General features: G+C 39.4%; 1 protein-coding gene across 3 annotated transcripts in view; it reads right to left on the bottom strand.

Annotated features, from left to right (window-relative positions):
- Positions 1-23,096, bottom strand: part of LOC108497536 (connector enhancer of kinase suppressor of ras 2-like) — a 169,936-nt gene that overhangs the window by 63,882 nt on the left and 82,958 nt on the right. For all 3 annotated transcript variants that reach the window (XM_017815215.1, XM_017815219.1, XM_017815222.1), the window contains 4 exons: positions 20,764-20,966; positions 19,401-19,488; positions 12,838-12,879; positions 8,601-8,720 (listed from right to left, as the gene is read on the bottom strand). In XM_017815215.1, the coding sequence (XP_017670704.1) occupies positions 8,601-8,720; positions 12,838-12,879; positions 19,401-19,488; positions 20,764-20,966 (453 nt within the window). The remainder of the gene's footprint in view (positions 1-8,600; positions 8,721-12,837; positions 12,880-19,400; positions 19,489-20,763; positions 20,967-23,096) is intronic.

The raw sequence follows: 23,096 nt of genomic DNA on the forward strand, positions 1-23,096 counted from the left end.
TGTACTGCTGATTTATTGCCCTTTCAGTAATTCTGCCTCACCTTGCGCTGTCAAAGCCCAAGCTTAGAGCCCCCAGCAACAAGGCAGAACATTTTGTTCAGAGAAATCAGTTCCGAGATTCCTGAATGCTAATGAAGAACTTTGGGTGAGGTGTTCACACAAACACCACCCCCAGTCCTTCCCCCAAAACCCCAAAGTTAAAAAACTATGAAGTTTAGATTATATTGCTCTCTACATCTACCTGAACTGGAGGACTAAAGAGGAGATGGAGCCAAACTCTTCCTAAAAGTGGGAGGATGAGAAGCAAGGGACATAAGTTGGAACTGAGTTAAAGAGTTTTTATTTTTCAGTTTCACCATGAGGATGATAAAACACTGGAACAGGCTGGCAAGGCTGTGGAATCACTGACTTGGAGAAGGTCAGGTCTTGACTGGACAAGGTTTGAGAAACCTGCTCTCACTGCATCTGTTTAGATTTTTCATCAGCAGTAAAAGTGACTTCTGCCTAAATGTAAACTAATTCCACTTCAGCAAGTTTAAAATTTATTTAAATCTTTAAAATAAAGACTGGCTAAACCTGATAAGTCTGCTTAACTCTGCTGCATAAGAAACTCCATTTTAGATTTTACTCCTCATGACAAGATATTTTCTTTAATGAGACTGCTTTATAAACTACTTCATTTGTAAAAACCAAAGATGTCCAAATTAAATCTAGCAAGTCTTTAAATCACTTTCATAAAATACGATTATTTGGAAGAAACAATTTGGGGTGAGTCTTCCAGGATATTCTTCTCCAGAGACGGTTTAATTTTATCAGTGTTTGCCATTCCAGTGTCTCTGTGGTACCTTCAGCAGTTACTGACAAACATCTGGTTCTTTCTCTTTGCCATCTCGAAGACAGAAACAAAAGCACCAGATCCTGAAAAACTGGGAAGGTTCTCATGGAGAATGGGATGTGAAGTCTCCATATAAGCCATAAATAGATATTTAATCCCTCCAGTTTGTGTTATGCTGGATTTCCAGAGTGAACTTTTAGCCTGCATGTTACACAACATTGCTGCCCACACCAAGGGAGGCTGTTCTTTTAGCACATGGGAGACCTCAATAGCACATTTCCAGCCACACTTTTAATAGCAAATTTGATATCACAGCTCTGACATCCTACTTGCTTTGACAAGATTCATTTCCCACTCAACAAACCACCACAGTAAGATTTTTGAGGCCAAAAGAGGACACAGTGCTAAACTTTTCACTAAATTTGACCCCCTGTTTCTTCCTGAAGTTCTTAGCCTCTTGTTAATCTCTGTGTATTTTTGGAAAAAAATCAAATTACAATTTTATTTCTTAACATATGCCATCTGAGAGGCATAAAATCTGACTAATGACTAAGAATTACCCTACATTATTGCTATCTGCTCTTTCATCTCAGCTATTAAAATTTAAGAATATATAAAAAAATAAACAATTTTAGTGAATGACTCATAGCCTGCAAATTATCTTAGACAGAGCTTTCATCCTTATTTTCCCAAAAGAAAGATAATGAGCTTGTTTCTTGTTGACCATTATAGGAGCAGAGTATCCCCTTGACATCTCTGTTACCTGAAAACCTGGAAAGATTATTCTGCGTAAAAAAATAAAAAATTGTTGGTTTTTTTTTTTTTTTACTTCGTGTAGTTGAGAACGCAAGGTACTTTATATAAAATAGATATATGTTACACCCACATATTTTACACTTCAAAAATTTAATTTGCTCATATATATATATATATACACACAAAGTAGTTTGTGGATATAAACAAAAGGCTTTAAGGGGATCGCTTTCATCAAATTTCCTGTAAAAAAAATCAAAATTATCTGTTCTGCCTTATAAGGAACAGCCAAAACTGCAAAACTTAGTCATTTAAAGAGCTGTTAATTCTGTGACCCCTGAAAAAGCAGGCAAGTATTTGTGGGCTACATTAGGCAAAAGAGCTGGACCTTTCTTTCCATTTAATGGGCTATTGGCTGTCTTTACGTTCATCATGGTTTCATTCTGTTCCCACTTATGTAAGCATTTTTTAAGGTTAATAAACCTAAAAAAAAAAAAAAGGTTTGAAAAATTTTGTCAGCTAATATAAGTTCCAGACAAATCCTGACGTAATGCTGCAGCTGAGGAATTGAACCATAACCCTCTTTTTCCCAAGCCCAGATCCTGTTGTGACAACTGCTGACACAGCTGGGACTGTTGGGGGCATTTCTTTGGTTTAAAATGATTTTCTCTTTTACCTGTGGCTCAAAGCACTCACATTGATGCAGCAAATTCAAGAGGGTCACATTCTGTAATTTGGAGGTGTTTGAGGTCAGGCTGAGTATCCTGGTCTAGTGGGAGGTGTCCCTGCCCATGGCAGGGGGTTGGAATGAGATGAGCTTTAAGGTCCCTTCCAATCCAAACCTGTCTGTGATTCCACTATTTTCACATAAGCAGAACCTTTAATTAACTGGTACAGTAATTAATTAAAAGAGCATCCACATATCTGCTATTTTGATCCTAATCATTTCTGCTATAAAGTCTGATGGAAATTGAGATATTCTCTTGTAAACTAATTATTCTCATATAACTTTTTACACAAACTGCTTGCAAACTATTTCATAGGTTTCAGTCATAAGATAGCAAAAACATCGGGCTAAGACTAAGCAAGAAGAACCTTTTGTCAGTGGTTTTCACAGACAAAAAACACATAAACAGAGGAACTTCTGGAATCTTGGAATCCATTAGGCTGTGGGAGATCTTCAGTGGGAAATGAGGATTTTTTTCCTGTTGTCTCCCACATCCCTCCCTCTCCCCCCTCTCAATGAAGTCCTTTTGCCCCTTCAGTCCCCATAACATACTGGTCTATTTTCTGCCCTTAGAAGGAGACTTTTACTGGAGTCCTTTTTCAAAATTACTCATCTCCCCTTTTTTTATTCCCTCTGGTTTCTTCTGGAATTCCACTGGTGGTCTCAGAGCACAGAACAATGACAAGCTAGACCCCTTCTCTCTGGGCAAGGGTGGAGGATTATCCCTCACAGTGGGAAGGTGGCTCGGATTTGTCGACAATTAGTGGGTTAGAAATAAACAGTTGCTCTTTAACAATAATTATGGTAGTTCCTCAGACAGGAAACTCTGAAGAATGATGCTGATCTATGAAAGGTATTACAGAATAAGGAAGTGTTTCACAGGCATCACATCAAGAACCTCACTGTTCCTGAGTAACTCCGTCACTGTCCCCTAGTGACAAAGTGAATTAAAAGTTCTTAATTAAAATCTGACCTTTGAAAGCATATGGGGAGGCATCAGCCATTCAAAATCCCATTTTGAAGAGACTTTTCCCCAGAAAACTTTCCATTTGTCAGGGGAATTTCCTTGAAAAATTTCTTGCAGAGTCATCTGGTTAATTAACCAGGATATAATGACAGCAGTGTATTTTTAAGTGACAGCATTTATTCCCAGGTTAATTTGTGGATATTTCAGACAACACTTGAAGAGTTCCGAATTTAGCAAGAATAAACCCTCTTAGGATGAGCATTTCTGGCTAGTTCTTCCAACACTTCCAACTGTTGGCCATTACTCATTCTTGGGTATCAATGAACTATTATCAGATGATTCATGTTTGCATACCACTTATTTGTTGGAATATGACAAAACACCGCATTAAAAATCTGTTTGTTGGATTTTTTTCCCAATGATACACAGCTGGTTTTACGAAAATGTTTATTCCCACAATCTTTGCTTTCCTTAAATTCTTAAAAATGAAACAGGAAAAGTTCCCTCTGCAGAAAAGTTAACAAAGCCGTGGATATAAGTGCACATCTTAATTAAATTGTGTCAGATTACAGTTTCTATCAGCAGTAGGAAGCTCAGACACAAGAGAGAACAACTAAGTAAGTGAAAGGAAGAGGAATAAAAGTGCTCCTGCATTCCAGAAGGAAAGAAGCAAAACATTCCTCAGACATCAGAAGATACAAACCCAAACCATAAAACCCCAACTGCCCCCCTGTTTAGAATCTCCTGCGTAAGAGGAATCATTAATCTCATCAAAGCAGATTAAAGCTGCATGTTACACAGAAGTATCTTTAAATATATGGACAGCACATCAAGTTCAGAAGATTAAAAAAAAAAAAGTTTAGTCCAAAATAATACTGGCTGTGATACAAAAAAAAAAATAAATAATCTCCCACTCCACACAATCCCTGATCATCCAAGAGCAGGAGGGGGAAAAAAGCCCCAAACCTCAAAAAGCATTCAGTGATCTCATCCTATGGAAAATCTCTATATCCACCATCTCAAATAAAACACTGCCTGTTTATCTAATGTTAAAAGTGCTCCACAGCTGGCTCTGGCCTTGGTCTGAGGTGATTGATGGTGAGGTTCTCACAGCCTTTTTCACCTCCTCTCACCCTCCGATTTAGCAGCAAGCTCAGGAGCTGCCAACAGTAACACAAACTCCTGACTCAAGGGCTTGCTTCTTAATGTGGATCCACGATGCCAAGAAATTTAAAGTGGGAAAGGAATTTTCATAGATCATTATTTTATTCTATTTCCTACAAATTTAAGTGTGCATGCTCTGTCGGAGCTAACAGTGGTTCTCACAATCTAACACCTTTTTAGTACAGGAATTTACTTGAAATTTGTCAAATTGACAGTTTGAAACAAAGCTTTGCCTTCCAGACACCTTATTCAGGCTGATCACTTTGGATATAAATGGTATTACCATATACACTACTTCAGTCCAGGAGAAAAAGTGGTTTACAATCTTTAAAGTTACTTTAAAATTAAACAGAAAATTATTTGCCACGTACGATTCAGTGGCTAAAGGGAGAAAAGGAAGAACTGGTACAGTTTGGGAAGGGATGGGAAGACAGAGGAAAAAAAAACCCAGTGTGTTCCTGGAGGCCAACAAATGCCTGCAGAGATCAGGATGCAAACACAGCCATCAGGGCTTGGAACGGAACCTACAGCCTGTGTTCCCCAGTGCAGATCCGTTTGCCCAGCAAACTGCCATGAAAATGCCAGCAGAGAGGGGCAAGGCAGGAGATAAGGCTGTGTTTTAGTAAAGCAAACTGGAAAGGAAGGTATTTTAGAGAGGGGGGGGGGGGAAATTGACTTTAAGGTCGTAAAAGCACGAACAGAAAGTCAGAAATGCTCCAACTGAAGATACACATTCCAAAGACTTAAAGTCCCTTTGTGAAAATGCTTTGTGATCCCGAATTTATTTACACAATTAAACACACAGACACTGCTCCACAGGAGTCCTGACTCTGTGCAGGAACCACATGGACTTGGACCTGGAAATTAATTCCCTTTATGTGGGAGCTTGTGCAATGTCCATAGGATTCCTGGCTCGTTTGGTGTAGAATTAAAAGGCACATAATAAAAATTTTGCAAATGGAGTTTTGAAAATAGCGAAAGACTCGTAATTAAGTCAACTGAATGTCACCCCAGATAACTGAATTTGCATAAATCTGAGTCATTTACAACCCATTTTTCACCAGTGGTGAACAATTGTGTTCATTTTCTAGGTGCCAACCCTGTGTGAACCCTGCTCTCAGGAGCTGTGGAAATCTTAGCTACACTTAAACCCAAGAGAGACTGTTTTAAACCATGCTATGAAGGTAACAAATGTTCTGAAAAATTGTACACTAAGCTGCTCTTGAAAAGCAGATTTTTTTGTGATTTTGACACAAATTGCTGTGTTAGATTCCTACCTGTAAAACTCAAATTACAGTATCCTTTTCACAAGCGTGTTGGGAGGATGAATTAATTAGTGCCTGTGAAGCACTCAGTGAGGCCATATAAAAAGTAGATAAACCAACTCACGATGAAATTAGTAACTCCAGGGAATGCAGAGCTTAGCTGAAGTGTGGTAAATCAGGCCTCAACCCCTACACTGAATGATAAGGATAAAAATGGAACTCTGAATACTTTCCATTCACTGAATAGCGCTCATTTTTCTCTTGAATGGAGCAGAGATCCTGTGGAAAAAATCTGCTATACAATCATGAGAAAGCCATTTGTAATTCATTACTGTGTTCTATATTTGATTCTGATTAATGTTTTCTTTTCCTTTTCACATGATTTTTCTTTTATTCCCATTTATAGTCCTTTTTCATATTTTCTTCTAAACAGAACACAGCGTCAGCAAAACTGAGTACAAGGAACTTTCCAACCTAACACGTTATAGAGCCTTCACAATTAGGCACAGAAAACTCACTCATTCACTATGATTTCACTTCATCTAAGGGAAAAAAAGGGGGGAAAAAAAAAAGATAAATTGTCAGGCAATTTTGATTGCAGTATTTGTCTCATGTCCTCCGTCAGCAGTGCCCACTCACTGCCCTGTTGTTGGCTCACTGAGGATGGAGAACTACACAGTGGTTCTTCCACCCAGAGAGAGTCCATCCAGCCCTCACCATCAGCACAGCACAGGGGATGTTCTGCCAGAGAAAAGGGGGATTTAGGAAAAATGTGAACCACACAACAGGCCACACCAGCACAGTCAACATCTCTCACCGTGGTCACTCCTGCCTTAAAGGTTTAAATCACACTCCAGCACTTTATGGTCAGCTCATCAGAACATAAACCTGTCACACCCAAGGACTGCTGGCAGACCCCTGTCTCAGCCTGCACACCATTACATTTTCAGTTTCCCATTGGACATGTTATTTTTGGAGCTGGTTCCACTCCTTCTGTCCTTCCCCAGCCTCCACCCCGCCCTAGATCTAGAGCCACCACTGGATGGGAAGCACCAGCAGTGCCAAGCCCTGCTTATTGTGCTCCATCATCTCTGAGGAAAATACATCCACTCTGTGCTCATGTTCTCTTCAGCACTGATAATGAACTTTCCTCTAATTAGTCCAGCAGAAATACATCACATCTGTGCACAGAAAGGAAAGGCATCCAGAGAGGCAGAGTGCTGGGTGTGGGACTCTTAATGCAAGTCAAAACCACTGAGATTTACAGCATATTTACTTCAGGAGCTGCAAATACACCGACCTGTAGCTCCTGGATACCCCTGCACTAACCCAGAAATCGGGGTAGAGGGGAAACTGAGCCATAAATGGAACATGTTTGGCCATTAAGATGCAGCAGCACAGCAAGCAAATTGTGTCCATGTTCAGGATTACACACTGGGCTGAGCATCTGCGATGGCACAGAATGAAAATGAAATGTGCTTTATGCCTGGGAATGTTCTTTATTGACTAAATCAGTCCAAGGATAAAGTAAACTTGTGCAGTCACACAACCCTCACCCGCGTGTTATTAAAATACATCATTCCCAAATTAATATGCATACCTCAGAATAATTATGCCCTTGTAACTTTGACAGGATTTGCATAGGATGTTCGTCACTATTCAATGTCAGAACAAAGAGGAAGATGTTGAAATAATACAAAACGTCTCAACTGGCAGAAATTTAAAATAAATCTGTAAATCACGCTGAATTACAAGCAGGAAATGTGCCACACTGTGTACAGTGGCACTCAAATGGATTTGAATTTGTCAGTTATGGAATTTTCTGCAGATAAGCCTTATAGATGCCAATTTTTCTACCCCCTTCTCCCTTTTTTGCTCCTCCAACTGCTTCCTCCAGAATGAACATTCCTCTTGTAGGGAAAAGGAAGAAATTAAAAAACTTCTGAGAAGGCAGCTGAAGACAGTCTAAGAGGTTGTACTGGGAAAAGCAGCCTGGCTCTTGAGGAGAACATGCAAGAACATCCCAGTGCCTGCAGTGCCACCATAAATTCCAGCTTTTGTTGGGATCTTAGGTTCCCAAGCACAATCCTTATCCTCCTACAGCCCACCAACATCAGAATGAATGGTTGTAACGTGAGGGACTATCGAGGGGAGACAGAAACCTTTGCCAACTGAGCACTAAAACTTCACAAAAATCCATTGTCCAAAAAAAAAAAATACAGTCCATGAATATTCAAAAGCTGTAGCCAAATAATTCCGAAACTCATCTCTGCAGAGCATTTCGGTGCTGTGACCCATCAGTAACACAGAGCAGCTGGGATGTGCAGGGGACACCTGACCGGGCTGCTCAGTGAACAATTTACAAACTAAAGGGATTTGTTTTGCTTCTGGGCTGCTACTTCTGAAAGTTTGTTTCAACTGATCGTGGAACTAATTTTTATGCAAGTCCAAGAAACAAACCTTCCCCTGATCATTTTCAAGTGATTAGATGTCATTCAAATGGTTAAATGTCATTAATTTCGTTAAGGACATTTAGTTAATTTTATTTGATAAAATTAATATTTGAGGATTATTTCAGTACATTCCTAAAGCTACAGTAGGGCTATCAAAGGACTAGAACTTTTCTTTAGCTGCTCACACAGTCACCAGTTGCATATGAAGCCCTGGATAAAACAGGTTTTAATTAAAAAAATATAAAATACAATCCCTTTATTCAGCTAAATGTCAATTAAATTACCTCTAGAAATTTGATTCAGCTTGCTAAAAAAGAACACTGCTTAAAAATACTTTTTGATTTCTCGATAAATTCAAAAAAACAAACCACCCTGAGGAACTGAGGCTCGTGTTGTGTATTCTAAGAGTTAAACTTTAAACTGCTTTGCTACTTACCAGCCCCTCACTGGGCATGATGCTGGTGAGATGAACTACCTCAAGATGTGCTGACTGTGACACCAGAGAATCAGATGAGAGCGAAATGATGTGGTCACAAATCCCAGACAAGGTTTTACACTACGAAGAAAAACAAGTCAATGTAATTCCTTGTATTAAACTGGAAACTACCAGCAAAATTCTTATCCTAACTGAGAATAAACAGACCATTTTAATTCTTAGCAACCTAAAAACTACAAGGGTATGAAAGTCAAGAACAAGAGGTAAAGGGAACAGAAAACATCCATAAATGTCAAGCAAATGTACATGTATGTACAGTTCTGCTGAAAAGGTTTCACTGTGCACTGAGAACATCTCTAAAATATCTTCTCCACTCCAACTCCACTCCAAAAAAAACCCCAAATCCAATGAGCTTTATTTTTATCTGTGTTTGTAATGTATGATTCTAGATACAATGGAATTCAAGTGAAAGATGTAAAAAGAAATGTCTTATGCACCAACTGAATAACCTATTTTGGCTCCCAAATGATGAGATCATCCCTACCAACTGTGAAAATTAAGTGAATTCTGCTCTACAACTTGGAAAATTTTTCCTTTGTTAAAAATTACACTGACAGAGAAGTGCCTTAGTTAATCCATTTCCTGAAGTAAAATTCTTATGCATCTTTGAACACATCCTTTAGCTGATATTCCAGATCACTCCAACTATGCAATAATTTTATTTTATCCTGCCTTCCAGCTAAAGATCTCAAAATCTAAATGCCAATCCACACAAACACCTTGCATGGCCCATTGCATAGATGGTGACAGTGGGTCTGACAGATTAAGCCCATCCATCAAAGGCAAAGTCCAAGGATCAGAGAGAAGCTGAGCTGTTCCAGAGAACATTCACATGGAAAGATTTATTCCCAAATTTCCACGTGTTGCTTAAAGCATTCCTTCCAAACGACTATACCTAAAAATGCTTGAACCTAATAGGAAAGCATTCGTTTAGATGAATTTCAGAATGGGTTTCCAGTTGAAGCTGTGCATCTATTTTCCTTTGGGGATTATACTCTCATTTTTTCCTAATTATAGCAAAGTCTAGTGAAATCCCTTAAGGGAAGTTTTATTTCAGGCATTTGCAAAAGCATGAGGCTTTCTAATATCTCATTTGACACTATACATATAAGTTAAACAAATAAAGTTGTCACAGTGAATAAGTTAACTGCCTGAATTTATAGGCCATGTTTCCATTCACTGTGCAGTTACTCATGTGGAAATCCAAGGGCAGCTCTGGAGTGCTGGACGTGGCATCTGCATTTTGCAGCAGCTGCAGGATGCAAAGCATCCCAGTCAGGTGTGTGTGTGGCTGCAGCTAAAGGTCACCAGGAACAGAGTTATTTCAAACAGTTCAGCTTTGGGCCAGAGCCCTGAAACAAAACTTTAGGTCCTGTCTTCTCCCACGAGAAATGGAGAAACTGGTTGGCTCAAAAAATGGACAGTGCTGCCCTTCCACAGAGGAACAGGCTGCCCCTGTCTGTGAGCACAGCCTTTCACCCAGCTTTTGGATTATTGCTCTATCAAAATATTACTATGATTTCCAACTGAAACTTCTCTTGTGCCTTAAAATTCAAGGGCATACATACAGACTAGATGCAGAATAAATCCCAGAGAGAACACTTTCTATTTTCTGATGCAACGTTATAAAACTTCAGAGTTGTCTCATGCAAATACTTTTTCAGGAAAGAAACAACAAAGAACTTTTCAATCAAAGCAGCCTAGTCTGATGGAAAGTGTCCCTGCCCATGGCAGGGGGCTGGAATGAGATGATCTTTAAGGTCCCTTCCTGCCCAAACCATTTATGATCATATGATTCTATGAAATTAATTCTGGGAATCTTTAAGATCTCCTCATGATTCCAAAAGTCAACAAAAATCTATGTAGGAAAATATTTTAAAAAATTGTATTAGACTAATTAAAAATACCAGTTTGCTGGTGAAGTAGTTCAATAGGGGCCTGAAACCAGCTGTAAATAATGCAAATAATGCTGAGACTGTATAAATGGGAGCAACAGAGCAGAATTCATGAATAAACCACAGGCTCAGGAAGCACTGTTTGGTGTGGCACTGGCAACATCAGAGGACACATTAGCATATGCTGAAATATTTTTGGCCTAAAAATACCAGAAGGGACCAAAGTCTTGTGTACTAGTTCCAAACCCATGGAGATACCAAGTGAACTTAGGAACATCTCAAACAAAAATGGTTCCTTCAGAAAGTTCAGTTGCAGAGGAACTTCCCAGACATTTTACAGGCCATCCAACACCTGAACCCATTTATTACATTTCTTTCCATGGGCCATGACAAGAACAGAATCTTTAGGAAACCACTAAGTCTTGAACAAATTATGCAAACTTCTACATCAGAATTCATTAGTTTTGAGTGCTGCTCAAAACTAATGCTGGGGTGGTGCAATGGATTAAGTGAATAATCTGTATTTACTGCTGAGAGAAAGAACAACTGGCAGGTTGCAGTTTTTAATTATCCCAGGTATATTATAGTAGCCTAAAGAACTGATGTAGTCCTGATAACCACATTTGGCTGCACAGGGATCCAAACAGGCATTCCAAAAAAAGGAAACCTGGCTCTGAGACATGCAGTTCAAGTGATCCCAAAGTGATCACTCCTGCATAATTTAGCTTTTCTCATAATGCCTGGGTTGCAGAGCAGACACAGTCTTATCATGGGATTAGTGAGGGAATGGGAACTGTGCACCTGCAATCACATCTCCCGAGCACATCCTGCCCTGGAGCTCTGCCAGGCAAATCTGCACCTCTGTGAATCTCTCCAGTAACCAATGGAGAAAATCAATCGTGGATCATAACTTTACAAATCTCTTTTGAATTCTAAGTGTATCTTTCAGAAATAAAACAAAATGCCATGTGGTGTTTAAAAGTCAGAGATTCTATCTCTTACAACCGTAAAATTTTACTTTAAAACATCACAATTATTTTCCTTGAGTATTTTTTATAACTCTGGGTTTGATTTTTAGGAATAAAGTGACCATAAAAAAAAAAAAAAGAACAATTCACGAATCTTATTCTTGAATTCAGTATCCTTTAAGTGATTTTTTACTTTTAAGATGGTGTGAGAAAAATAGTGATTCTTCTCATTTCACCAAGAGTTACAATGCTAAAACGGTTGATTCTCAGAGCCTGGGTTCTCTGAGATGTTCAGGTTGTTTCAGGTGATTTTGCTCAGATTAAAAGGAATTCTACTGCCTTGGGATCCAGGCTCCCCAAGGTTTATCACTCTTTCACTGCTGAGTCTATGGAATACTTAAAAATGGAAACTTTTTTCTACCTTTGTAGGCTTCCATTCAGAACAGGCAGGAAAGTCAAAAGTAACATTCCTGCTAAAGGTGTATTTCTAGAAGTCCTACTCAGTTAGAATTGTAGACTAAAAGATGTATGTGTGTGTATGTATGTATATATATGCATTCCAAATTCCAAAAGATATCAGGTGCTTTTAAAAGTTCTTTGCAGACCCAGGTTTGCAACAGTAAGCTTTTTTTTTCTCCCCTGAAAGTCACTGCATGCTTTCTGAATTTAGCAGCACATCAATGTTTTATGAAAAATTTTAATCCCTGCTGGAAGCAGAGTATGTGTAAAAGACTAAAAAAAAAAAAAACAAACACAAGTCAGGCACTTGGGCAGAGCTTGTCAAAAGCTTATCTGAACTTGTAAATCCTTTGAGAGTTCCCTTTCACCACAGGCTTTAACTCATCTCAGTGTCAGGACAGGTTTTCAGTGCTGGTATCAGGAATACATGAAGTATTTGAAGTTAAAGGCTAATATCTAATCAATAATCTTGAATAAATTCTTCAATTCCCCTTTGTCACCAGATTTTTTGAGCGTTGAAGCACGAAGTGCTCAGTCTGACAACCAGTGATGCACCAGGTCTGTGGCTCTGAGGGCTGGAATTCCACACCAGCCATCCCAGTAAGACTATAACACTGGTAAGAATACTGTGAAGCTTCCAAAGCAACCTAAGAACAATGATTATGTATGCAATTAACTGTAGGTATAACAGACAGCAATACTGCAGGGAACTTTGGCTTTGAGCCACTGACACAATTTGTCAGAAATTAAGTCAAATAATAAGGAATTTAATTTTCCTAGAGTAGCCATTTTTTCTTTTTTAATCATTAAAGCATGCAGGGTAAGATTAGAGAATACCAAAGCAGAATTACTCACCACATGAAGAATTTTATTTTCTGTTTCATACACTGTACAATCCTGTGGTAAAACAGAACAAAACCAATTAATGAACATCACATTAAATTTCCTGCTAAGAAATAAAAGAAGGCTTTATGCTGTTAACTATTTCTTAAATATCCCTGATGAACCTCTTAGTTAGCTTAAAAGTTGTAACTTTTGAAATAATCGTTTTCCTATTTTAGCTATCATTTTAAGAATAATCAATCTTACCAGTCCATAACTGCAGCATCACCACACCCTTACCTTGGCTTTTGATACAGTGATATTACAGGGGCTAGAATGTTGATTTTCCTTCATCAAACAACCATACACATTGTTAAAAGAGATCTGCTGCCTCTATTGCTTATTAATGTTTGAAAAGTCCCTCAGTACAGCCCTCTGGAAAACAGGGCACAGCCATGGCATGGTGGCAAGAGAGAGCCCAGATAAACTGAGGCAGCTCTGCCCACCTCCTCCTGCCAGTCAACACTTCAAATCTCAAGCTATACTTCAGTAAAACGGAAAATAAAAAGGGAAATATGGAAAATAACTCTTCCAGGCAGGGTGAGATGAGGATAGAGCCCCCCAGAATCTTGGTGCCCTCTGACAGCAGCCCCAGACCCGGCCAGGCTCCCTCTGCCCCAGCCCCACCCAGGGAGCACCAGCAGCTCCCACCTGTCAGCAAAGAGTAAATTTCTGTCACAAAATCCGAGGAGAAAACGTTCCCGAGGTATCCCAGAAAGGCTGACCCCCATCCCAGTGGTTGGTGGGAGTCCCAGACCCTGGGAGGGAGGGAGGGAAGGAGCAACACGCTGAGGGCAGTAGCCTCATCTCACCGGGGTCGTGTTTGGCACAGGGCTCTTGTTTGTAATGCTATGCTGGCACAGATTATTTACATTTAAGTGAATTAACGGCTAAAAGCACAAATTATGCTGGGGAATTGTTAAATGCTTCTCCAAGGGCTATGCCACTTTGAAAAAAGCTTTGTACAAAGCCAGATATGGATTTCAGGACGTGTTTTTAAGGATGAGGATACGATGAGTCAAAAAACCTGTCTCGTTTATTGGGTTTTATTTCCCTGAATAAGTTTTCAAGTAAAATTTAACTGTGGTATACCTGAAAGATCCCTTCAAGTAACTTAAGATTCCCTAGTTCTCAAGATTTCCTCTTTCCTGGATTTTAATATGTTAGCAATAACAGTTAATTGCTTCACCTTCCTATGACACAATTCCAACATCCTCACTCCGTGCACTCCAGGAGCAGGTCAGTGTATGGTCAGTTTGGGCTGGAGACACTCTGCCAAAGAAATGGGAGCTGCCTGGCAGTTCTCTGCTCCCCTTGTTCAGCATCCCGAATCCTTATCCAGCTCCCAAACCTTCTTCCTTGGGTGCCACACTTTGAGGATGTCGTCCCTGATCCCATCTGAGGCCGCTGTTGAGCAGCTCCAGTCTATCCAAGCCCTCAGCCCGGGCACAGGGAACTGTCACACCCACAGCTCTAAACTCAATTTTTGTTTTGGTGCTTCTGTGGAGAAATTAATTTCTAAGTGAGTGCAGCTTAAAAAAAATTGCTATGGAACAAGAAAGTTAAAATCAGAAGATTGTGAGCACCAAGGAACACAGAAGAATTTATATTAGCATTTCATGGTCAAGTATCCCTTTGATGTTTCTTCTGTATTCATACTGTTATTTTCTAGAGCACAAAAAAGAATTCAATTACTCAGTTTGGTTGACAATGCCCAAGGCAGTTTCTCCTACAAGTTTTACACACTTCAAACAGCACATCCGCCATCTCCTTTTAACCCTCCCTGCACCAGGAGAACAAAATGATCACAGCAGGGCTTCCAGCTTGACTTCAGAGCTAATGTTCCTTTCTAAACTATTCCTTTAATTTCTGCACTAGAAATACAATATGAGCTTCATTCTGAACAAACTTAATTACTTCAGGTCAAAGAATAGAAGACTTATGTATAGTCAAACTGAAATTTTACTGTTTTGTAGAGCAGAATTAATGTTAGCTGTACTTATGTTGCACATTCAAGATTACATTAGCATGAAAAATGTTAATGGCTTTGGGATTCCTTCCAAAATAGATGCATATTGACTTTTTTTCTTTTAAATACATCAGACTAGTTTAACTGAGAGGTTAAAAGCACTTGCAATATTATACCAAAACATTAAGATATGTAGGTCACAATATTCTTCTGATTTATTTCTCTCTGATACATAGCAAAGCACTAGGGATCTCATTAAAAAATAATCTTCCAGGGCTACCATTTATAGAATGTTGATCTATTTTTCTTAGAAAATAAATAACAGTTATGGTCGTATTCTTTCTACATCCTCCAGTAACAAGACGATGCGATAAAAATATTTCTTCTCAGAGTTTTAAAATGATCGTAAAAAAAAATTAGAAGCTGGGTTCTATTTCCCCTCTGCAAAAGGAAAAAATACAGGAATTACAAAACCAGTCACAGCAGCAGCACTGCAAACAAGCCAAGTTCTGCTCTGTCCTGAACACCCTACCTTTCAAAGGTACAGCACACCTTCATCACTCTGATAAAGTGAAACGGCTCTTTTTGAATATTCATGAAGAGAAAAGGTCAGGAGGACTCGTGCTCACCCACGCTGTGTTCGAAATTATAATTTCTAATTCCGAAAGAAAAAACTGAAAGTACTACAGAAATTTGCAGATGCCGTAAAGAATGTTTTATGGCGAGTCTTGAGGACAGTTAACTACACATAAAAATATGTAAAATACTTAGTTCATTAACTTAGTACAATAAAGCAGCGTGAGTTAAGTCGACTACTAAAAAGAAACAGAGCCCCTATAAAGCAGCAGCTTGGAAGGGAACTTAAAACTTTGTGGTGTTTGCCAGTTGACTGGCATTTCCCAAGATAACACTGCAGTAAAGTCCTACATCAGCCTTGGAGGGGTGGATATGACAGAGTGATATTTAAAGATATATTGCTTACACACATAGAATGAAACACTTCTGAAATTCTCCCATTAAAAAGAAAGAGGTTACTCCGAAATTAGGCAAAGATAACAATGGTAAATGCACCACAGCAACTTATTTTACCTGAATTAATTAAGGTAGGGACTTGATCATAATCTATATTTAGAAAAGAGTGAACAGATGTTAGATAACATGTTCTTTAGCAAATGCAAGCAAAATAAGATCGAGGGGCTGAAAGCTGAAGTCTGCAAAGTTCAACCTGAAAATAGCACCCACATTTTTCATGGCAGTTGCTGAATCACAGGATAATTCGGGTGGAAGGGACCTCTGGAGGTTATCTGGTCCAAGTGCCTGCTCAGGGGAGGCTAATTTAAAAGTTACACCACATACAGGAAACTACTAAGAAACAACAATTTCTATCAGTTGCAGTGCAAACAAGATAGCTCTAAAAAAACCTTCATCCTAAACACACTGTATTTGACTAAAAACTGGGTAAAAATTCATGATATGATCTCTGAATTTATCTCAGTGAGGTTAATTAAATACTAATAAAGAACAGGCAAAATTTTGTTTGGCTTTTGTTGGAAAAAAGTTAGGCTGAGTTGTGCTGACATCCTTTGGAAACACACTTTTTGTTGAGAGGATGGTTGTTCAGGCAGGTTAATGGTGTATCAAAAGCATCCATCTCAGGTTTAAACATCGTTGACACGACCAGGAAAAAATGGTTAGAAACCCAACTTTCACGAGAACTGCTGAACTCTTTCTACTCAACAAAACATTAACCAATGGCTACATTTTATGAACAAAAGTGGAAACCTATTTTGTCCCAGTTATTCCAGCTGACTTTCCCTCAGGGAAGTCTTGGTGCTAAAGCAGGAGCAAATCCAAATTCAGGGAAGTTAGTCCGGTGGATTCCTTTCCAGAGCAAAAAGTGTACCTTTAAACTAGAGCTATATTTCAAAATTAATCCAACTGAGAGCTGAAAAGTTTCAAGACTCTGTTCTAACATGCTTTTTTGCATACTATTATAAACACATTTTGATGGGACATTGCACCTCAAAATCAGGATGTCTCTGCAGTTTTCTGCATGGTGCTATTCTTTTATAGTAGTTTAGGGGAGCTGATCAAAAAGGTTGGGAAAACTGAGTAGAATAAATTACATTTCCAAGCATAAATGGAGTACTTAATGGAGCTATAAAACTCCCTTAAAATAAGAGAATAAAGATCAGTTTTCTCATAACCAGTAGGAGAAGATGCTGTTTACAGATAAACAAGTGACTATTCATCATAACATTTACATGGTATGTAAATAATAATAATACATAAAAATAAAATTTTTGAATGATCTCATCTTCACACTCACACAGAGAAAGAATATGATCTAGAAGCCAAAAAAGCTACTGTCTGCTTAGATCTAAGGGTCTGTCACTCACATCATTCAGTACATGAAGATTCATAAGCAATATCTGTGTTAAACTAAGGTTCCAGAGTCATGTCCCCAGTTTAGAAGGAAGTTCACCTGGAGTGGCAGCTGTGAGTTATAACAAAGCCTGTTCATTTTACACAAAACAACTCTACATGTTGAAGACATTCCTCACTTAATGTGCCAAGTGAGTAGCCTCGACTGCTGCTTTCACACCGGCTGAATTAGGTGTTTAAAATGCATATAATTCACAAAACAAGGATTATCTGAAAGGATCTGAGACCTGGCTTTGTATTAGTTATGCCTTTCAGTTCATATTTCAGCCTACAGTTGAGACTGCAATTCTGGCTTAGGTGACACATTTCTGCTTTCACACATTAAGATCAATTTTCTTCAGATTTAGTAACAGCAAAACTGTCTCTCTATGACTGAGTTGGTTTTATCAGCTCTGTCTGATGCTAAGTTTAATACACTGTAAAAAGGTCTTAATAGACATCTATCAAACAACCCAGATCTGACAAGAAGATAAGGCAAAGACAAAACCTGATTTGTAGCCAACCTGAAGTACTAACTAAGCATTTTTCATCTTGGAAGATCTTGGAGTTTATGTTAAAAGACTGGTTTCAAGTTGTCAAAAGAAGGACAGCTTTGGGACTGGAGCTGAAGAACTGGAAAAAATAGAGAACCAAACTATTGCTGGCAGAGGAGAACAGAATTTCACCTGCCAAAAGCAGGGACATGAACGACAGAAATGGAGACAGCAATCCAAAATTACACTTTTTTTCACCCAGACCACAGGGAAAAATCAAACTCACACAAACAAAGTGCAATATCAGCTGAAGGGTGGAATCAGAATCCAAACTTTTTATGCTGTAGAGAAGGTCTTTTTGCTTAGTCTGTAAATCAAAAATAGCCTCGTGCTATAAACACCTTGTAAGAGAAAGCTTAATAAAGATACATAAATAATTAAATGCAGACATAGGAATTTTTAAACTAAGAAAAGACAAAAAGGATCATTGTCTTGCACTGCAAAAATGCATAAAGGACACAATTTCCAAAAGGAATAAAGCTGAATACTATAAATTAAGGATAGTCATGCAAAGTACAATGGCATATTTATCAGCCTTAGTTCTTTTTCTCCAAGAACTGAAATAAATTTGAAGAGGAGGGGAAAAAAAAGTTTTCAGAATGTTCCTGCTCCCAAAAGCTTCTGGAATGAAATGAGTTCTATGGTTGGTCTGCTGTGAGGTTACATGGAAAACTGTGCCAGCACAGGACAGAGGCAGAGTCCTCTGGACTGGAGACAGGGCCAGCTTAAGGTCCTCACAGAGCTGAGCTTTAGCTAAGCTTGATTCTTGTTCCCCCCCCTACAACTCTTTCATCTTTCTCTTTTACTGCATTCCAGGACAGTCCATTCCTGTTCTCTCCACGTATTCCAATAACACTGTTCTGTCTCATCGATATTTGTATTCACTCACAGGGGGAGAAGCTCACCGTAAATATTTGTAAAACTAATTTACAATCAGTCTTTCTGTACCTGTGTGTCACCCCTTGTCTTACTGCAGGGGCAGACACTGTTAGAGGCTATTGTTATTTATATACCATATAGAACTACAGACCAGACAAATTAATTTCATGTGCCCGTGTGCTGTGCCATATCACAATTAATTAATGCCAGTGATGATAATACTACTTATTTGTTCCTTATTTGAGTTGTTTAATGTTATGAATATTGAATGTTCATCACTAAACAACTTCCATGTAACTGGCTCTCCTTTCAGTGCAGAAACCACAGTACAGGTTCAGGATATATTTGTATGTATTTTAAGACCTTGTCCCTGAAAGATTCTGGATCATTCATATTTTAATCTGCAATAACCTGTTAGCAGCAGTTAAGCCATTTCCCACTGTGGTTTTTTGTGTAACACTGCGTGGTGGGAGATAACCTGACACGAAATTGTCTACTCAACAGCAAAGTGGATTAACTTCACACTGTCCTTCAATCTCTCCAGGTGTATGAGGATCACCAAAGCCCAAAATTTTTCCTGTCACTCCCAGTGAATGGGAATATATGCTATAACAGCTTTTTTGGGGATGTAAAAGCTCAGCTGTTTTTGCTGTTGCAGTTTTTCAGCAGAGCTGTGAAGAGGACTCAGAGCAGAAGACAACTCCTCCTACCTGTTGCACAATGGTTGTGAGTTCCAGGCACAGTTGGACAATGTTGTTTTTCAGCAGTGAATATTCTGTCACGCTGACAAACGGAGACCTGTGACAGGGGAAGGACAGGTTGATACAGCATTAGGGAGTTTAACTCCTGATTACAGCATAAGCAGATATATTTCACACAGAGATCAGTTTTACACCACAGAAATATGGAACACCAAATTATAATCTCCAGCAGCAAGTTACACAACTTTTGTAATATATGCCTTCGAAATATGACAAACGTAGGCAGGATGTAAACTGGATTTTGGCCAGAACACTAGAATTCTTCATTCTTATGGAGAGTAGAAATAGGATTTTTTAAATAACTCTAAGCAGCCCAGATTCCCTTTGTACTGCTCATTAAAACATGGCTTTTGCAGCATGACATCACTCTTCAGCAGCAATCAGCACCTTCTTTCAAGGAGCAAAGCAATACTTACTTAGTCACCAACAGCTTCCTGCACACTCGGATTTTCTTCAGGCTTTCCAAACTCCAGCTGAATCTGACCCCATTTGAATTCACAAGAACTGACAAGGTCATAGCCTGAGAGAATATGACTGCTGGCATTAGGTTAGGAAGATGTCACCAGGATTATACAAATCCTGTAAAGGAGGGTGATTCACTCTCACTGTGATTTTTAAGGTGCCATTTATAAGTTCCAGAGCATTCAGATTCAAGATAAAGCTATTCACTGCTATAACTTCAAAGAAAAACAAACCTTAAATGTTCTGATGCTATTTTATGTTTTGCTTTCTGTCTTGCCGCAGTCAGAGAGATACTTTTCATCAAATTCTCAATTCCCAAATTTAAAAAAACAGTGCCTGATTGCTGAACATTAACCAACATAACTATCTAACACATCAAGCCCACTCTTGACAAAAACTCTAATAAGAAAATTTAATTTTCAGACTAAGCAAGTACTGTAATTTATTTTGAATATTCTTAACTGGCTTGCTTAGCTCCAGGTTTTTGTGTCTTTTCCATGGCTGAAAGACAGTTCAGACTCTACAAGCTTTTCTTCCTTGCCCTTTACTCTGAAATTTCCAGTGGCATTGCCACTTGCAGCAGTGAGATGTCACCTTGGAATGGCACAGAAGTATTCATTTCACACAAAATCCAGCTGAAAGAGCAAACATTAACACCTGCCTGAAAGACAAGGGGGCTAAATTTTGCCTCCGATATTTGAGAAATCTGTGAAATAAAATTTAGAGCCGAAATTCCAGCCCTGCCATTTGAATATTAGAATAAAAGAGCATAAGAAACAAAGAAAGAACAAATGCAAAACTCCCCAAAGAATTGTTTTCATGCGTAAGGGGTCGAGGAACAGTTAATTACCTGTCCAGCCAGGCGAGCAAGTTCTTGGCAGCACCAATCAGGTCAACTACAGAGGTAAGGAAATCATTTGGCAGCCGTCTGGAGGCTCTGCCGTCGTAGTGGCCACTCCTCCTCCTACCCGTGATAAAGTTCTGAAGGTTTTTGGCTGAGGCATTCAGCTTGTGAGACAGAGTCCTCAGGTTTTCAGTCTCCAACCCATAATTCTGAGGGGAAAGAAGAAGATGAAGTGATGCCGTGTGCTGTCAGCTCTGCAAACGCAACCGTGAGGTCACACAGCCTGAGTGGCTGAAGGGACGGGGTGGTTGTGGACACCTGGGTGGACACTGAACAACAGGGTGCTTTGTCCAGAACACACAGGGGGCACCCACAACCACTTGGGTCTGACTGAGTCCCTGAGGGAAAGGCAAACACCATCCCCGTGTGCCGAGTGCCAAGGTCTGTCAGGGAGTCAGTGCCCTGTCCCCTCCCTGTGCCTGTCCATGGCAGTCCCACTGCTCCGGATCTGTGTGAGCCTCTCTACCTGCCTGGAATCCCTTCCCCTGAGCAGAACCCCCCTTTCACCTGGGCTGGGAACATGGTGTGCAGTCCTACGTGGCCTGGCTGATGGGCTTTTGCAGGAACATTCCTTCCTGACCCCTGCTATTGTTGGAGAGCAGCTGTCCCACATGGAATGTCACATGGGAAGAGCTGAACCAGGTCAGAGCAGAGACGTGGTGCTCCTGCTCTCAGTGGCTGCTTAGGGAGGAACCTGAGAAGAGAGCAGGCACGTAGGAACAGCTGTCCTGGTTCAGAGACCCCAGCCAGCAACAGTGCTTTGTATTTAACAGTTCTGACTGGATTTTCATCCATTGTTCTAACTCTGAAGGGGGGAGAAGGGTTGAATCTAATCAAAGGTTTCCAAACCTTTATCCACATTCCTTCATCCATGTTTCAGTCCTTTAATCACCAAACCAATTCCCTACTTAGACCAGGTGACAAGCACAAAGATATCTCAGTTCAAAGACATTAAATAATTCAAATTCACACAGAAAGTGTCAAACGTGCTGAATTGGACCCAGATTTCTTGCAGCCCCAACAGGATGTAGCACATGAAAGAATTTAATGAGCATTAAAACAAAACCAGCTCTCAGAGTTTGAACTGATTGCCCACTATTAATTCCAACTATGCTTGTGTTACAGAGGATGACTGACTATGAACATCACATGTCAATTTTTTTGGCTAAACTGAGAAAAAAGAACTGCAAAGAATATACTATCCTGAGGGATGCTAACATAGATATTTGTACTAGAAATAACAATTTGCAATTCCAAAAAGGAAAACAGTGACCAATAACCAGCTTGTGAAATGGTATTCTGTGGAAGTAAAGTCAAAACAAACACTTGGTGAAGTGCTTTGGACCACTTACAGCTGGCACTGAGCACGATGCCTTCTCTGCCAGACATTCTCCCTGTCAAAGTTCACTCAGAAATAAATCAAGCCCTTGCCTCCAGCTTGGAGGGCGACCTACAGGGAATGAAGCACTTTGTTATCTCAGTGAGCTCACTGTGAACTCAGACTTAAAAATGATTTTGAATATTAGGGACAGAATTAATGCTGTTGTTGTTGCACACATATCATGCCTAAAGCGTCATGATCAGTGTGGGCTGGAAGATCCAGATCAAGACTGAAGAGTGACACAAAATAAATCACTGCAAATGAGAAAAATTCATCTTTTTTTCAGAACAAATTCTGGACAATTAGCCGCAGTCATTCTATTTTGGAAAAGTTTAAGCTTCAAAGACAAGTTCTATTTGATATTAGTATGTCATCTGTTTAATACTGTGGGTAATCTAATTAAAGCACTGAAGGAATTCCCTCCCCTACTCTATTTTCCTCTCAGCTTCCACTCCTGCCAAGGTGATCACTAAGTGGATGTACTGGGATGGCTTTTCCAGCAACAACCAGCTCAACAGGGTTTGGTTTTCCCTCAAAAAGAGTTTCATTTTGCACACTCAGGAACACGTTACAAGAATGATAAACTAGATCCTCCTGATTCTGTTTCCAAGTCCAACATTACTTATTCCTGTGGAAACAAGCAGAAAACATTTTTCCCAATAATTCATTATTGTATAAAAGCTCTGGAAACCTGTCACTTTGCTTTTAAGAAAAGCTAAGCAGGAAAGAAAACAGTTTGACCACTAAATGTATAAAAACCAGAGAGTATGTGAGATACCAGCAAGTGTAATCAACCAGAGCAATTTCTCAAGTCATTGGAAAACACAGAGAATTGAACAGGAAATGTGTTTGAGGAAATCCACCCAGTGAACAAGTTCTTTGTCTTATCCTCAGGTTT

Source organism: Lepidothrix coronata, unplaced genomic scaffold (assembly GCF_001604755.1).
Source record: "Lepidothrix coronata isolate B3197 unplaced genomic scaffold, Lepidothrix_coronata-1.0 Scaffold2, whole genome shotgun sequence".
In the NCBI taxonomy this organism is placed as follows: Eukaryota; Metazoa; Chordata; class Aves; order Passeriformes; family Pipridae; genus Lepidothrix; species Lepidothrix coronata.